Source organism: Euprymna scolopes, chromosome 17 (assembly GCF_053919585.1).
Source record: "Euprymna scolopes isolate OS-2025 chromosome 17, ASM5391958v1, whole genome shotgun sequence".
Classification (NCBI taxonomy): Eukaryota; Metazoa; Mollusca; class Cephalopoda; order Sepiida; family Sepiolidae; genus Euprymna; species Euprymna scolopes.
Window position 1 is genome coordinate 1,978,479 of NC_136498.1, and position 18,612 is coordinate 1,997,090.

The following is an 18,612-nucleotide window of genomic DNA, read 5'->3' on the forward strand; positions in this document are numbered from 1 at the left end:
TTTTTGAATATTAAGTTTGAACAATTTTTCAATAACTCTTTTTCAAAGACAAGAGTAACTATTACAAGAATTTGTTTTTTGTCAATTCTATGTCAAATCATCAAAAAATTTAGGATTTTGAAATGCATATTCTCAGATTTTGTTGTAACTTGCATCACAAATGGAAATCAGAAAAACTAAGAAATCCTGAAAAATGTCATGCAAAGGATGTGACACAAACAGTAGTGATTGAACATCTGAAGTTTTCGTAAGTCGTTTGCTCCCATCAGCCTGGTCCTTTTTATTCAAAGAGGTCACCTTCTAACCCCCCAACTATCAATCATTCTTAGTTTGCTTAACCATTATTCTCTCCATGAGGCTTCCATTATCTAAGATTTATGCATGCAGTCTTCACCATCATCAGCATAAACTGTTGTGTACGTGATAGGGTTAGCAAAACACAAGACATTCACAATCAACAAATATTGACATGCTTACAACTTGCCAGTAAAATTGCTCAAATAATACGAGTTAAACCAACCTTAAATTGTTCATTTACTATTTTTGATGTACGTGGCTAATTTAAGTGTCACGTCATTTAGTTGGATTTTATTGAGTAGTTAGGAAATCAAAATAACTGATGATGTGTAAAATGTAATCAAAACTTTATGCAACCTTTTTATAGCAATTCGAGTTTTGTCTGTGCAGGTTTTTTTTTTATCCAACTTGAGTGGGAGTCAGGTCAACTTTGTTTTTTGTTTTTTTTTTAAATCAAAGTTTTTTTTTCACCTCCTTTTCTGATCCGCAAAAAAGTGCCTGTCAGCATTCCCCAATGAAGGCACCCCAGGTGATTAGCAATAAACTAACAGTTAAGTACACCTTCCACATTCCTGTGTTTACAAAGCCATTTGGCGGAAGTGACGTCCGACAAATTTTTAGCTACTGATGACCACAACTGTATAGAATGTACTTTTTTTTTTTTTTTCAGAAGCAAATATAAAAATTGTTTGTTTTTTTTTCAGATGCAAATATAAAAATTGTTTTTTTTTTTTCAGATGCAAATATAAAAATTGTTTGTTTTTTTCAGATGCAAATATAAAAATTGTTTTTTTTTTCAGATGCAAATATAAAAATTGTTTTTTTTCTTTAGATGCAAATATAAAAATTGTTTTTTTTTTTCAGATGTAAATATAAAAATTGTTTTTTTTTTCAGATGCAAATATAAAAATTGTTTTTTTTTTCAGATGCAAATATAAAAATTGTGTTTTTTTTTTTCAGATGCAAATATAAAAATAGAAGTTTTATTCAAACAGTTTTTATTTGAACTGAATAGACTGTTTTTTTTTAATATTTATGAACTGTTTTTTCCTGAATAATATGTTTATGAATTGTTTTTTTTTTTTTATCAAACAAAAATAGAACTTTTATAATGAAATATATATTATGGACTGTTTTCCAAACATCGGGGTGTTGGTAATTTTTATAAATAATAAAGTATAAAAATACAACTTTTATGATAAAAGTAAGGTAAACGTCAATATCGAAATTTTTAAATTAAAGTTAGTTTTATTTAAAAAAAAGATCTATACAGTCTATTTTTTATGTATGTAAAAGTTTCTTAAAAAGTTCAGATAAAGTTTGTAATGTAATTGAAAAAAAAACACCTCATTTTTGTTTTTTGTTTTTTTAAATAAAACTAATTTTAATTAAAAAATTTTGATATCAACGTTTACCTAATTTTTATTATAAAAGTTGTATTTTTATACTTTATTATTTATGAAAATTACGAACACCTGATGTTTGGAAAACAGTTCATAATATATATTTCATTATAAAAGTTCTATTTTTGTTTGATAAAAAAAACAGTTCATAAACATATTATTCAGGAAAAAACAGTTCATAAAAAGATAAAAAAGACCCAGTCCATTGAGTTCAAATAAAGACTGAATAAAACTTCTATTTTTATATTTGCATCTAAAACGAAAAAAGGTACATTCTATACAGTTTGGATCATCCGTAGCTAAAAATTTGTCTGACATCACTTCCATCAAATGGCTTTGTAAACACAGGGATGCGGAAGGTGAACTTAACCAAAGTAACTCCTTCTCAAAGAGAGAAAGTAAAGCCTGGTAGGGTGGACCTCCTAAAACTGCACAGAACTTTATTCACAATTAAGCAAGTGATGTAATGGAATAACCTAACATCCCTTCATATATGAAATGAACTATAGATATATTGACCCTCTCACGTGACTGACAGAGAAGGAAAAAAGACAGGAAGAGAATAAGATGTCGAGTAACTCTTATGTCACCTGTATTCCCTTGTAAATAAACCTCTTTGTCTTTCACCCATAACCCCGTGTTTATTGCTGTATTCTTATTTAAAGTAAGGATATAACAAATGGCGACAGGATTCAAATTCACAAAAAGGAAACTTTAAGCCAAAAACATATTGGAAAACGAAGAGAAAAAATACTGCACGGAAAAATTCAACTACTGAAAAAAAAAAAGCTAAGACACACACAAAAAGTAAGTTATATATATATATATATTTTTTTAATTCAGTCTGTTACGGTCCTACTGAAAAAAAAAGAGAGAAATTGACATTTTACGAAGCATTGAAGAGAACAATTTTTGAAAGTTGTCCATTTCAAATTTCTTTTGTTTCATAAGAAAAAAAAATATGGCGGAAAAGAATGCTTGCTTGCTGTTGGTTCAGTGTCAATTTCATGTGTGTTGCAAAAACCTTGTCTACAAAAGAATGGATTTTTTTTTGGTTAAAAAAAAAAACTATTCAGTGAATTTATTTAATGCTTTGTGCAGGTACTGTTAACCTTTTGCTTTATTACTGTGTTTAAAAAAAAAAATTCTTCAACATGAAACAATTAGCCGAGTTTACAAAAACAATACAATTAGCACTGGCGGCTCAACAAAGCCAGATGGAATTTTTACAAAAAGAACAGTTAAAACAAAATGAAGTATTAAAAACAATATTAATGAAACAAGAAGAAAAAAGGATTGTCGGTTCACTCCGAAAGGCATTGCAAATTCGCTGACAGAATTTTTATATGAACCAACTAATGGCTTAACGTTTCTAGCATATTATCGTAGATACGAACATATTTTTTCCAAACGATGTCAGGCCTGGTAAGATGAAGAAAAAAATTATTTTAATGTTGCAAAAACTGGGTTCCCATGAAAATACCAAGTATACAAATTTTATACTCCCAAGGAAATCCAAAGATATTTCTTTTAAAGAGACTATAGAAATTTTATCGAACATTTTCAGGGAACGGAATAGCTTATTTTATACTCATTATAGGTGTTTAAATATTTTGAAACAAGATGAAGACTTTATCGCCTATGCTGTGAGAGTAAATGCCCAATGCGAGTTATTTAAGTTGAAAGACCTTAAAGAGGACATGTTTAAATGCTTGATATTTGTGCAAGGGTTAACATCCTCGAAGGATAAAGAGATTCGTTCTAGGATATTATCCATTATGAAACAAGACATAGAAATAACCTTATAGAAAGTTACTGAGGAATGCCAGAAACTGTTAAACTTAAAACAGGATAATACTAGTATCGAAGAGAAAAATATTGACAAAATAGAAAGGGTAAAGCAAGGTGACCACTATGTAAAAAAATACTGTAAGATGTGTGGAGAAAAGAATCACTTCACAAAAGAGTGCTACTTCAAAAGCAAAATATGCTATAAGTGCGGGCGTAAAGGACACAAGTCAACATTATGCAAAAAGAAGAAATACTGTAAGCCTGAAATAAAGACCATTGATTCTAAAAAAGAGTCCATGTATGGTAAAAAAAGGAAATATATTGAAGTTAGAATTAATGGCTGGAAAGTAAACTGTCTTTTGGATACTGGAAGTGACATATCCTTAATTGATGAAACAACATGGAAGAAAATTGGTTCTCCAAAGCTGCAAAGCACAAAGAAAATTGCCAGAGGAATGTCTGGAAATAGATTAAAATTTTGGGGTGAATTTTATACTAATGTGACCCTGAATGAAAAGATGTTAAAAACTAAAATGTACATGATACCTGGAAAAAATTCTAATCTATTTGGTATAGATTTGATGATACTTTTCAATTTATGGGAGAAACCAATAAACTCATTTTGCAAAAGAGTAAATGTGACAGGATCTGAAAGTCCCAAACTGCCAGGAAGATTTGTTGGGGATTTGAAGAAGGATTTTAAAAATATATTTTCTGAAGGTCTGGGTTGCTGCACTAAAACGGAAGTGAAATTTGAACTGAAAGATGAAGCAAAACCGGTGTTTAAACCCAAAAGGAAGGTTCCATATTCAGCATTAGAAACAATCGAGAAAGAATTGACTCAAAGAAATCGGATTAATAAAAAAAAGTGGACTACTCTGAATGGGCATCACCCACATTTTATGTAAAAAATAAAAATAAAATATCAGGGTATGTGGAGATTTTTCGACGGGACTGAATGATTCCTTAAAGGATCACAACTATCCACTCCCTACCCCTTAGGAAATATTTTCTAAGTTAAATGGAGGAAAATTTTTCACAAAAATTGACTTGTCAGAAGCATATTTGCAGGTCAAAGTCCGCGAAGATTGTTCTAAATACCTGACAATGAATACTCATAAAGGATTATTTTCCCGAAAACAATTGCCGTTTGGGTTGAAAGTAACACCAAATTTATTCCAACAAATTATGGATGCCATGCTAGCAGGCTTGGATTTTGCAATGGCTTATTTAGATGACATTTTGATAAGAAGCAAAAATGTTGAAGATAAAAACCATATTCAGAAGGTATTCAAGAAAATATAAGACTACGGATTTAAAGTGTCTCTCGAAAAATGTAATTTTGGTATGGACGAGATTGAATATTTGGGACAAATAATTGATTGGAAAGGTAGAAGACCTAATGCAAATAGGACAGAAGCAATTAGAGACATGCCTAGACCAGACAATGTAGTGAAACTACAGTCATTCTTGGGTCTAGCAAACTACTATAATTCTTATATCCCAAATATGCACGAACTAAGAGCACCATTAAATGAATTATTGAAGAAGAATCATTAGGTTAAGTGCATAGATTTTTGTTAGCAATTACATTTATATCTAGGTAATGTTTACTTTAGCTAATAAACCATTTTCATTGGCCGAATTCCTTTGTTCGGCATCTTTTTCTTTTGTTTGAAATTGTTTTGAAGCATCTCATTTTTTTTTTTAGTTCAGCAGATTAGTTGGTGACCTTGTTTAAGCATGTGGGAATTAAAATGATCTTTTCTATTTTGCTTTTGCTTATATATATATATATATATATATATGCTGGTTATGTTGGGCGAACATCCTTGCACCTTTTGACTCGTATAAACCAGCATGTTCCATCGAAGATCAGACAAGGGAGGATGGGGTTCGGAGGTCTCCCTCCTTCTGCAGCCTTGGACTCTGCTATTGGCCAGCATTTGGTTGACAACCCGTGCTGTGCCGATAGATATAAAATAGATTGGTTCGAGGTGCTACATAGAGCGGACTCCAAAAACCATTTAAAGATTTTGGAGGCTGTCTCTATTGCGGTGCGTCAACCTTCTTTGTGCCGGCAAAAAGAAACATCTAACGCATTGTTTCTCTTTGGGCAACTTTGAAATTTTTTCTCCCGCTTTTTTTTTTTTTTTTTTTTTTTCTTTTCTCCCTCGTTGTGCCAACATTTTTAATCGTTTTTTAAATGTAAATAAATTTAATTAATGCCCCCGTACGTTGACACATTAAATAAGTTCCCCTATAGAACTCTTTATTTTCGCCACAATATTATTTAGATTGCTATCGATTTGCTCCTGAAGAGATGATAGCCGAAAGAGCTCTCGAGAAACTGCCGCCTACCATTTTATTTAAAACCATATATATATATATATATATATATAAACAAATCGAGCACTGTAAAAGAAGCAAGCAAATGTTCATATAAATAGACATTGATATCATTTGCAGGCAACGATTCTATGAGCCAGAAGGTGGAACTGCCGACTACCAACTAGATGGTTGTAGATTTGATCACTGGTTCAAGCTAGGTGCTCGTCTAACTGCACTGAGAGCTGTGATATAGCGAAACAGTATGTATGTGGATGACTATATATATATATATATATATATATATATATATATATATAAATGAAATTCATGATAAAATAAATATAGGCATATATGAATTTATTTGTTGGTTCAATAACGAAAAACATCAATAGGAAGAGTGTTTATAAATACTCTTTATACTTTGGTATTTTTGTGATGCTCCACCCCCATATGTTGAGCTTTTTTATATACTGATAAATCATTTATATAAATAATCTATCCACATTCTCTAAACCCATTTTTATATATATATATATATAGAGAGAGAGAGAGAGAGGTTAGATATTTGAAAGAATGACCAATGAATCAAACGAGCATATGAACATTTTTTAATGTGTGAAAGGCGATAACGTACGAACACGAAATAGTTTTGTGTATCATTCTATAAATATCAGTGAATGTTCATTTCTTTAACTGTTTATGAGTTTAAATCTGACTTTCATTTTCCTTATCGTTTCATCAGTTATCAGCTCAAACAATGCCAAGTGCGACTACAAATCCGTGCAGAAAGAAGCGTTTGAACATGTGGACACATACAACCTGCAACTGCAACTGAAACTTGCTGCACAATCTGCATTGTAAGCTGCACAATGACGACAAGACCCTGCAAAGTAATCAGAAAAGAAGATTATCATCCAACTCCTTATGAACATGCATTCATCGCACATTCACATAAATACACACGCCGGTAGCGTGCATAAGTTTAGTGCTGTCAGAGGCTAACTCTTTAGTTGTATACTCCAAAGACTCAAGTGTGTGAGTCCTAGTACTTAGAAATATTATGAGAAAGGAAGATAGAATATAAATCAATACCCCAACTGACTTGGATGTACGAGGCCTCACCTGTACCATACTAACACACACATAAATGATAAATATATATTCATCTGCAACCACAACATATGAACACTAATTAACGTTGCTTAACTAATAAAAGTTTGCAAGAAATACATGTTTGTGCTACTGAATTTTTGAGATATTTTGTTTTTATTAAAGAAAACCGCTCTCGACAAGACATGAAGCCACTTGATGTAAGAAGCTTAAAAAAGAAAAAAAATATTACTTCAAAGCCAAAAACTAGCCAATGTTTGGGATGGATAGATTCCAATAAAAAAAAAAACAGCAATTCTCTCCCCTTTATCAGAAACATCGCTCACAGAGATTTCGGCTCAGAAACAACAATTTCCTCTTTGTCTGAAACATTGCTCATGGAATGTGACGATTAAAAGACAAAATAAGGAAGGATATGCAATTGCCGAAAAGTAAACCCAAGATCCACTTTCTACTTTCCTTAAGATGGGGATTTTGATAATTCATTTTATTCTGGATTCTTCCGACTTGTTCTCATCTTAATTGTTTTTTGCACAACATTTTGGTCAATGTATCTTCCGACCTTCTTTAAGTGTATCTTGTATTGTCGCCTGCAATGAGGATTGAACCTTTAACCTCCCGAAGAGTGTAAACTTACAACTGAATTTTGCCTAGTATTTCATTTACTATGCCACAGGTCCTTGCGGAGACTTTTAGAATGAATTTGTAAGTCTTGAACTTGTTTTTCAATTTTTGATGAGGATGACACAATTGTGAATTACTTAGGATTTCTACTCAGTCATGGCTGACGAAAGCATCTTGCCCTTATGGATTAAATAAAAGGTTCTATTTGAAATTCCATGTAGATTCCAGAGTTTTACAGAAAGATCCACAAGTTTGACAAAATACACATGGAGAAGATCGGAGGTTAAATCAATCAAATGTTGTGAAAATAACATTCAAGACAACAATAATCCAAATAATCCAAAATACTCGTTTGCGAAACTTTAAGCGACAAAACGCTGTAGAAGCAAAAGTAAGTCTACATTATTGGAAGCCACAGTCACGACAGAGTTTTCCTTCTCTAATGAAGGTTTTTACTATATCTTCAAACACCTGAGAATTTATCTCCCTCCCACTTCAGGAGGATGTGACACAAGGTCAGAAAGTGGATAGAATTGAGCCAGCACCCCTGAAGAAATAGCACTCTGGCTATGTAAAAAAATGCTTGAATAGTTCTGTTGACATTTTTCCCAGTAAGGGTGCCTCAAACAATAAGTGATAAACGTGCTCCACCTGAAATCCGGTTGTCAAGGCCTGGGAGGATTTTTTTTTTTTACACAGTGGTCACCACTTATCAAGGCCCGGAAGCCACTCAGGGATAAGGGTTATTGCAAGTACAGTACGTTAGTGTGGAGATTTGATGAAGTGTTTACTTAAGGGGACGGTTCATTAGGAATTTGTTAACGTTGGACTTGAAGACATCCAAGTTGTAGTCAGGTGGGAAGCAGACAGATGGAACAGTTCCACAGGCGTGCAGTTCTAAGAAAGAAGCTTTATTCATGGAATCCACATTTTGATTTAGGCACAGATAAAGAGTGGGGGAAATTTTTCACAGTGGATTCAGCTAGACGGGTGTTTTTCGTAAAAGATTGGCGAGCGGGGACCAGAGATTGGAGTTCAGACGAGCACCTGCCATGGAAATAACGATAAAACAAGGATAGGCTCGCAACGTCTCTTCTGTGGGAGAGAGGTTGCAGGGTAGAGAAAAGGGCATCCCCCACTAAGCCACCACATAGGTTTACCTAGAATGGATGCCTCAGCCCAATAGCTAAAAGGCCATTGAAATGGCATGGTTTCTGACGGACTGATTGTTAAGATTGGAATGTAACACAAATTGCAACCGAATGCTAATTAGCGTGTGTTGCTATTTTCCTGCATGTATATAGCGTGGTTGGGCAGCATTTTACTAAATGAGGTAGAAATTCTGTATTTCTATTTATTTGCCTTCCCATAAGAGTTTGTTTCATAAAAAGTGGGGTCTTAAGGTAGAAATAAGAATCAGCTACTTAAGTAGGGACACGTTTGATTGAGATAAAACTTGTTTCAGCCTAGGATTTCTTTTTCACTGACTGAAGACAGGAGACGTTATGTGTAAGTTCAGAATGGATACTACCCTTTGATCCTAACTAAAAGGATTTGGTGAATTGTTTAACATTTTTGGAAGAATGATCCATGGATCAAATGCAGGATGTCTACATTATTTCATGAAATATCCTGTAATGTACACCGCCACTAGGGTTTTTGTTTTTACTCGCGTTCACCCCAAACAAGGCCCATCGCCACTTGAACGTAAGGGATTACTATTTGGTATTATGCCTAAGAAAGATTAACAAGATGTTTGTTTACATTACATTTAAACTTCTGTGTATCAGTACAGTCAGGGAAGCAGGTAGCAGGAAGGGAATTCCAATGCTATTGTTGCTCTTGGCTGAGGTTTATGGCCTCTATAGCTCTGTGTACTTCTAGGGTGTCTATTTACCTTTTTACCCTTTGAGAAGGGGTTATCTTATTGCTAATCGCCTGAAGCGCCCATATCAGGGAATGCTGAAGGAGTTGTCTAGAAATTTTTGCAGTCCAGAGTGCTCTTCTATTAGGGCGTTGGCTTTTTAAATTCCACTTTCCCAACGTTGTCACATTTTTCATGGGAGGGCGAGATAACCAAACGCATCAATTGTTACAGTTATTCCGATTAATAGAAATGTTTCATTTTGAACTTGATTAATTGATGTGTTGTTGTACCGATTTGTTGTTGTTTTGTTTGTTTTTTGGACTAAATTTCATTGCATATTTAGATGTTTATCTTTCATTAGAAATGCATTGAAAACATCACCAAAACTCATGTAAAGAAGGTGGGCTCCCTCTACCATGCTAGAAAACTACTCACACCTGACAGTATCCTGTATCTCTTCAAAACTACCATTTGGCCATGCATAGCGTATTGTTGCCACATCTGGGCTGGTGCATCTACTGCTCATCTCTCCCTCTTGGATAGAGTCCAAAAAAGAGTCTCTAAGCTAATAGATTACTCACTATCAATCAAACTCGAACCCCTGTCTCATCACTGCAGTGCTGCATCCCTGTTTTACAAGTGCTCTAATGGAATATGCTCTGATGAACTCGTAGCACTTATGCCTCCTCAACGTAAATACCTCTGACTAATCTGATAAGTATGTGTTCAACGTGGGAAGCTCTTGCAAATTTACCCTGATGCTAGGGGAAAAGGAAAGTCATTTTGAGGTGATGATAAGACAAGTTCTTGCTATGAATGTGTTAAAAGGAGCAACTAAAGATTGGAGCTCAGTCGAGTACCTTACATGGAAATAACGATATGAAAATATGAAAACAGATTCTAATATCACTGGTAAAATTGTTGGATCATTCTACTGCTTCAAAAAGAATTTTAATCCAGATGTAATTTTCTACCTAGTTAAGAGCCAAATATGTTTTAAGATGGAGTATTGTTGCCACATCTGAGTAGGAGTTTTTAAAAGTACTTTTTCCTGTCTTGACAAGGTACAAAAGTGGCTTTGAAATCTAGTGGGTGAATCCCTTGTCTCCACACTTCCTTTTTCTCACAGAAGAGGCATAACAAGTCTGTCTCTGTTCTATCATTATTTTAATGGAAGGTGTTCCATTGAACTTCATCTATGGTTTCCCCACTGTGTAGAATATTAACACCAAACACTTGTTCAGTTACAACAACCGTCAATTATTTTCCTTATTATCTATCTGTGCCTAAAAATAAAGAAATTCCATGAGTCAAGTTTCTTTCATAGAACTGTCCATCTATAGAGCACAATACTGTGGAGCTGCTTCCCACCTGGTTATAACATGGTCATTTTCAAGTCTAATGTGAACAAGTTCCTGTTGAGCCTCCTCTTAAATAATCAAATCCTATCCAAGTTCCACCATTACCGATCATCACTATTGTCTCATCATCTATCTAATACTCATTAACCCTTGAGTTGTCTTAAGGCCTTGATATGCAGTGACACTCCCACCACCACCAATATTTTTTTTTTTTTAATTCTTAGAATATCTAAAACCAAACAAAATCTTAGACAAGTGAAACTAATAAAAATGAATATAAAACAAGTTTTTGACAGACAAATAAAGATTCGGTTCCAAAAGAAATAATTAAGTTTGGTTCATTTAATGAAAATAGATCTCCGTTCGGTTTGCATATTTAGCAATAACAGACCAGCAGATAAAAAGAGAGCCGCTTATAGAGGTGCATGGACATTTCAAATTTAAGCCTGACACAGATAACAATGCTATTTCAAACTTAAACATCGAAACAATATGAAATTAATGCAGGCGTAGCTCACGGGTTGATCCTTAAACCTTTTATTATTCCTGAACAGCCTCGTTGATGAGCATATTCGCTGACACTATGCTCTATAACAGACATGAGAGGAAAACGAATGCGCACATATACAAAGCAACGTTAGAAAACGAATGCGCACATATACAAAGCAACGTTAGAAATCGAATGTGCACATATGCAAAGCAACGTTAGAAACGAATGCGCACATATACAAAGCAACGTTAGAAATCGAATGTGCACATATGCAAAGCAACGTTAGAAACGAATGCGCACATATGCAAAGCAACGTTAGAAAACGAATGCGCACATATGCAAAGCAACGTTAGAAAACGAATGCGCACATATGCAAAGCAACGTTAGACAACGAATGCGCACATATGCAAAGCAACGTTAGAAAACGAATGCGCACATATGCAAAGCAACGTTAGAAACGAATGTGCACATATGCAAAGCAACGTTAGAAACGAATGTGCACATATGCAAAGCAACGTTAGAAAACGAATGCGCACATATACAAAGCAACGTTTGAAATCGAATGTGCACATATGCAAAGCAACGTTAGAAACGAATGCGCACATATGCAAAGCAACGTAAGAAACGAATGCGCACATATGCAAAGCAACGTTAGAAAACGAATGTGCACATATGCAAAGCAACGTTAGAAACGAATGTGCACATATGCAAAGCAACGTTAGAAACGAATGTGCACATATGCAAAGCAACGTTAGAAAACGAATGCGCACATATGCAAAGCAACGTTAGAAACGAATGTGCACATATGCAAAGCAACGTTAGAAAACGAATGTGCACATATGCAAAGCAACGTTAGAAAACGAATGTGCACATATGCAAAGCAACGTTAGAAAACGAATGTGCACATATGCAAAGCAACGTTAGAAAACGAATGCGCACATATGCAAAGCAACGTTAGAAAACGAATGTGCACATATGCAAAGCAACGTTAGAAACGAATGCGCACATATGCAAAGCAACGTTAGAAACGAATGCGCACATATGCAAAGCAACGTTAGAAAACGAATGCGCACATATGCAAAGCAACGTTAGAAAACGAATGCGCACATATGCAAAGCAACGTTAGAAAACGAATGCGCACATATGCAAAGCAACGTTAGAAAACGAATGCGCACATATGCAAAGCAACGTTAGAAAACGAATGCGCACATATGCAAAGCAACGTTAGAAAACGAATGCGCACATATGCAAAGCAACGTTAGAAAACGAATGCGCACATATGCAAAGCAACGTTAGAAAACGAATGCGCACATATGCAAAGCAACGTTAGAAAACGAATGTGCACATATGCAAAGCAACGTTAGAAAACAAATGTGCACATATGCAAAGCAACGTTAGAAAACGAATGCGCACATATGCAAAGCAACGTTAGAAAACGAATGCGCACATATGCAAAGCAACGTTAGAAAACGAATGCGCACATATGCAAAGCAACGTTAGAAAACGAATGCGCACATATGCAAAGCAACGTTAGAAAACGAATGCGCACATATGCAAAGCAACGTTAGAAAACGAATGCGCACATATGCAAAGCAACGTTAGAAAACGAATGCGCACATATGCAAAGCAACGTTAGAAAACGAATGCGCACATATGCAAAGCAACGTTAGAAAACGAATGCGCACATATGCAAAGCAACGTTAGAAAACGAATGCGCACATATGCAAAGCAACGTTAGAAAACGAATGCGCACATATGCAAAGCAACGTTAGAAAACGAATGCGCACATATGCAAAGCAACGTTAGAAAACGAATGCGCACATATGCAAAGCAACGTTAGAAAACGAATGCGCACATATGCAAAGCAACGTTAGAAAACGAATGCGCACATATGCAAAGCAGCGTTAGAAAACGAATGCGCACATATGCAAAGCAGCGTTAGAAAACGAATGCGCACATATGCAAAGCAGCGTTAGAAAACGAATGCGCACATATGCAAAGCAACGTTAGAAAACGAATGCGCACATATGCAAAGCAACGTTAGAAAACGAATGCGCACATATGCAAAGCAACGTTAGAAAACGAATGTGCACATATGCAAAGCAACGTTAGAAACGAATGCGCACATATGCAAAGCAACGTTAGAAACGAATGCGCACATATGCAAAGCAACGTTAGAAACGAATGCGCACATATGCAAAGCAACGTTAGAAATGAATGCGCACATATGCAAAGCAACGTTAGAAAACGAATGTGCACATATGCAAAGCAACGTTAGAAAACGAATGCGCACATATGCAAAGCAACGTTAGAAAACGAATGCGCACATATGCAAAGCAACGTTAGAAAACGAATGCGCACATATGCAAAGCAACGTTAGAAAACGAATGCGCACATATGCGAAGCAATGTTAGAAAACGAATGCGCACATATGTGAAGCAACGTTAGAAAACGAATGCGCACATATGCAAAGCAACGTTAGAAAACGAATGCGCACATATGCAAAGCAATGTTAGAAAACGAATGCGCACATATGCAAAGAAATGTTAGAAAACGAATGCGCACATATGCAAAGCAACGTTAGAAAACGAATGCGCACATATGCAAAGCAATGTTAGAAAACGAATGTGCACATATGCAAAGCAACGTTAGAAAACGAATGCGCACATATGCAAAGCAACGTTAGAAAACGAATGCGCACATATGCAAAGCAACGTTAGAAAACGAATGCGCACATATGCAAAGCAACGTTAGAAAACGAATGCGCACATATGCAAAGCAACGTTAGAAAACGAATGTGCACATATGCAAAGCAACGTTAGAAAACGAATGCGCACATATGCAAAGCAACGTTAGAAAACGAATGCGCACATATGCAAAGCAACGTTAGAAAACGAATGCGCACATATGCAAAGCAACGTTAGAAAACGAATGCGCACATATGCAAAGCAACGTTAGAAAACGAATGCGCACATATGCAAAGCAACGTTAGAAAACGAATGCGCACATATGCAAAGCAATGCAAGAAAACGAATGTGCACATATGCAAAGCAATGTTAGAAAACGAATGCGCACATATGCAAAGCAACGTTAGAAAACGAATGCGCACATATGCAAAGCAACGTTAGAAAACGAATGCGCACATATGCAAAGCAACGTTAGAAAACGAATGCGCACATATGCAAAGCAACGTTAGAAAACGAATGTGCACATATGCAAAGCAACGTTAGAAAACGAATGCGCACATATGCAAAGCAACGTTAGAAAACGAATGCGCACATATGCAAAGCAACGTTAGAAAACGAATGTGCACATATGCAAAGCAATGTTAGAAAACGAATGCGCACATATGCAAAGCAACGTTAGAAAACGAATGTGCACATATGCAAAGCAACGTTAGAAAACGAATGCGCACATATGCAAAGCAACGTTAGAAAACGAATGCGCACATATGCAAAGCAACGTTAGAAAACGAATGCGCACATATGCAAAGCAACGTTAGAAAACGAATGCGCACATATGCAAAGCAACGTTAGAAAACGAATGCGCACATATGCAAAGCAACGTTAGAAAACGAATGCGCACATATGCAAAGCAATGTTAGAAAACGAATGCGCACATATGCAAAGCAATGTTAGAAAACGAATGCGCACATATGCAAAGCAACGTTAGAAAACCAATGCGCACATATGCAAAGCAACGTTAGAAAACGAATGCGCACATATGCAAAGCAACGTTAGAAAACGAATGTGCACATATGCAAAGCAACGTTAGAAAACGAATGCGCACATATGCAAAGCAACGTTAGAAAACGAATGCGCACATATGCAAAGCAACGTTAGAAAACGAATGCGCACATATGCAAAGCAACGTTAGAAAACGAATGCGCACATATGCAAAGCAACGTTAGAAAACGAATGCGCACATATGCAAAGCAACGTTAGAAAACGAATGCGCACATATGCAAAGCAACGTTAGAAAACGAATGCGCACATATGCAAAGCAACGTTAGAAAACGAATGCGCACATATGCAAAGCAACGTTAGAAAACGAATGCGCACATATGCAAAGCAACGTTAGAAAACCTATGCGCACATATGCAAAGCAACGTTAGAAAACGAATGCGCACATATGCAAAGCAACGTTAGAAAACGAATGTGCACATATGCAAAGCAACGTTAGAAAACCTATGCGCACATATGCAAAGCAACGTTAGAAAACGAATGCGCACATATGCAAAGCAACGTTAGAAAACGAATGCGCACATATGCAAAGCAACGTTAGAAAACGAATGTGCACATATGCAAAGCAACGTTAGAAAACGAATGCGCACATATGCAAAGCAACGTTAGAAAACGAATGCGCACATATGCAAAGCAACGTTAGAAAACGAATGCGCACATATGCAAAGCAACGTTAGAAAACCTATGCGCACATATGCAAAGCAACGTTAGAAAACGAATGCGCACATATGCAAAGCAACGTTAGAAAATGAATGTGCACATATGCAAAGCAACGTTAGAAAATGAATGCGCACATATGCAAAGCAACGTTAGAAAACGAATGCGCACATATGCAAAGCAACGTTAGAAAACCTATGCGCACATATCCAAAGCAATGTTAGAAAACGAATGTGCACATATGCAAAGCAACGTTAGAAAACGAATGCGCACATATGCAAAGCAACGTTAGAAAACGAATGCGCACATATGCAAAGCAACGTTAGAAAACGAATGCGCACATATGCAAAGCAACGTTAGAAAACGAATGCGCACATATGCAAAGCAACGTTAGAAAACGAATGTGCACATATGCAAAGCAATGTTAGAAAACGAATGCGCACATATGCAAAGCAACGTTAGAAAACGAATGCGCACATATGCAAAGCAATGTTAGAAAACGAATGTGCACATATGCAAAGCAACGTTAGAAAACGAATGCGCACATATGCAAAGCAACGTTAGAAAACGAATGCGCACATATGCAAAGCAACGTTAGAAAACGAATGCGCACATATGCAAAGCAACGTTAGAAAACGAATGCGCACATATGCAAAGCAACGTTAGAAAACGAATGCGCACATATGCAAAGCAACGTTAGAAAACGAATGTGCACATATGCAAAGCAATGTTAGAAAACGAATGCGCACATATGCAAAGCAACGTTAGAAAACGAATGTGCACATATGCAAAGCAACGTTAGAAAACGAATGTGCACATATGCAAAGCAACGTTAGAAAACGAATGCGCACATATGCAAAGCAACGTTAGAAAACGAATGCGCACATATGCAAAGCAACGTTAGAAAACGAATGCGCACATATGCAAAGCAACGTTAGAAAACGAATGCGCACATATGCAAAGCAATGTTAGAAAACGAATGTGCACATATGCAAAGCAATGTTAGAAAACGAATGCGCACATATGCAAAGCAACGTTAGAAAACGAATGCGCACATATGCAAAGCAACGTTAGAAAACGAATGCGCACATATGCAAAGCAACGTTAGAAAACGAATGCGCACATATGCAAAGCAACGTTAGAAAACGAATGCGCACATATGCAAAGCAACGTTAGAAAACGAATGCGCACATATGCAAAGCAACGTTAGAAAACGAATGCGCACATATGCAAAGCAACGTTAGAAAACGAATGTGCACATATGCAAAGCAATGTTAGAAAACGAATGCGCACATATGCAAAGCAACGTTAGAAAACGAATGCGCACATATGCAAAGCAACGTTAGAAAACGAATGTGCACATATGCAAAGCAACGTTAGAAAACGAATGCGCACATATGCAAAGCAACGTTAGAAAACGAATGCGCACATATGCAAAGCAACGTTAGAAAACGAATGCGCACATATGCAAAGCAACGTTAGAAAACGAATGCGCACATATGCAAAGCAACGTTAGAAAACCAATGCGCACATATGCAAAGCAACGTTAGAAAACGAATGCGCACATATGCAAAGCAATGTTAGAAAACGAATGCGCACATATGCAAAGCAATGTTAGAAAACGAATGCGCACATATGCAAAGCAACGTTAGAAAACGAATGCGCACATATGCAAAGCAACGTTAGAAAACGAATGCGCACATATGCAAAGCAACGTTAGAAAACGAATGTGCACATATGCAAAGCAACGTTAGAAAACGAATGCGCACATATGCAAAGCAACGTTAGAAAACGAATGTGCACATATGCAAAGCAACGTTAGAAAACGAATGCGCACATATGCAAAGCAACGTTAGAAAACCTATGCGCACATATGCAAAGCAATGTTAGAAAACGAATGTGCACATATGCAAAGCAACGTTAGAAAACGAATGCGCACATATGCAAAGCAACGTTAGAAAACGAATGCGCACATATGCAAAGCAACGTTAGAAAACGAATGCGCACATATGCAAAGCAACGTTAGAAAACGAATGCGCACATATGCAAAGCAACGTTAGAAAACGAATGTGCACATATGCAAAGCAACGTTAGAAAACGAATGCGCACATATGCAAAGCAACGTTAGAAAAAGAATGCGCACATATGCAAAGCAACGTTAGAAAACGAATGTGCACATATGCAAAGCAACGTTAGAAAACGAATGCGCACATATGCAAAGCAACGTTAGAAAACGAATGCGCACATATGCAAAGCAACGTTAGAAAACGAATGCGCACATATGCAAAGCAACGTTAGAAAACGAATGCGCACATATGCAAAGCAACGTTAGAAAACGAATGCGCACATATGCAAAGCAACGTTAGAAAACGAATGCGCACATATGCAAAGCAACGTTAGAAAACGAATGCGCACATATGCAAAGCAACGTTAGAAAACGAATGCGCACATATGCAAAGCAACGTTAGAAAACCTATGCGCACATATGCAAAGCAACGTTAGAAAACGAATGCGCACATATGCAAAGCAACGTTAGAAAACGAATGTGCACATATGCAAAGCAACGTTAGAAAACCTATGCGCACATATGCAAAGCAACGTTAGAAAACGAATGCGCACATATGCAAAGCAACGTTAGAAAACGAATGCGCACATATGCAAAGCAACGTTAGAAAATTAATGTGCACATATGCAAAGCAACGTTAGAAAACGAATGCGCACATATGCAAAGCAACGTTAGAAAACGAATGCGCACATATGCAAAGCAACGTTAGAAAACGAATGCGCACATATGCAAAGCAACGTTAGAAAACCTATGCGCACATATGCAAAGCAACGTTAGAAAACGAATGCGCACATATGCAAAGCAACGTTAGAAAACGAATGCGCACATATGTGAAGCAACGTTAGAAAACGAATGCGCACATATGCGAAGCAA

At 36.2% G+C, this 18,612-nt stretch overlaps 1 protein-coding gene across 1 annotated transcript in view; it reads left to right on the plus strand.

Moving 5' to 3' along the window:
* LOC145296649 (intraflagellar transport protein 74 homolog) overlaps nt 1-7,049 on the plus strand; it is a 229,213-nt gene extending 222,164 nt beyond the window's left edge. The window contains exon 23 of the mRNA XM_080142582.1: nt 6,565-7,049. Coding sequence (XP_079998708.1) covers nt 6,565-6,683 — 119 coding nt within the window. The 3' untranslated portion in view covers nt 6,684-7,049. The remainder of the gene's footprint in view (nt 1-6,564) is intronic.
* The last annotated feature ends 11,563 nt before the right edge of the window (nt 7,050-18,612 follow it).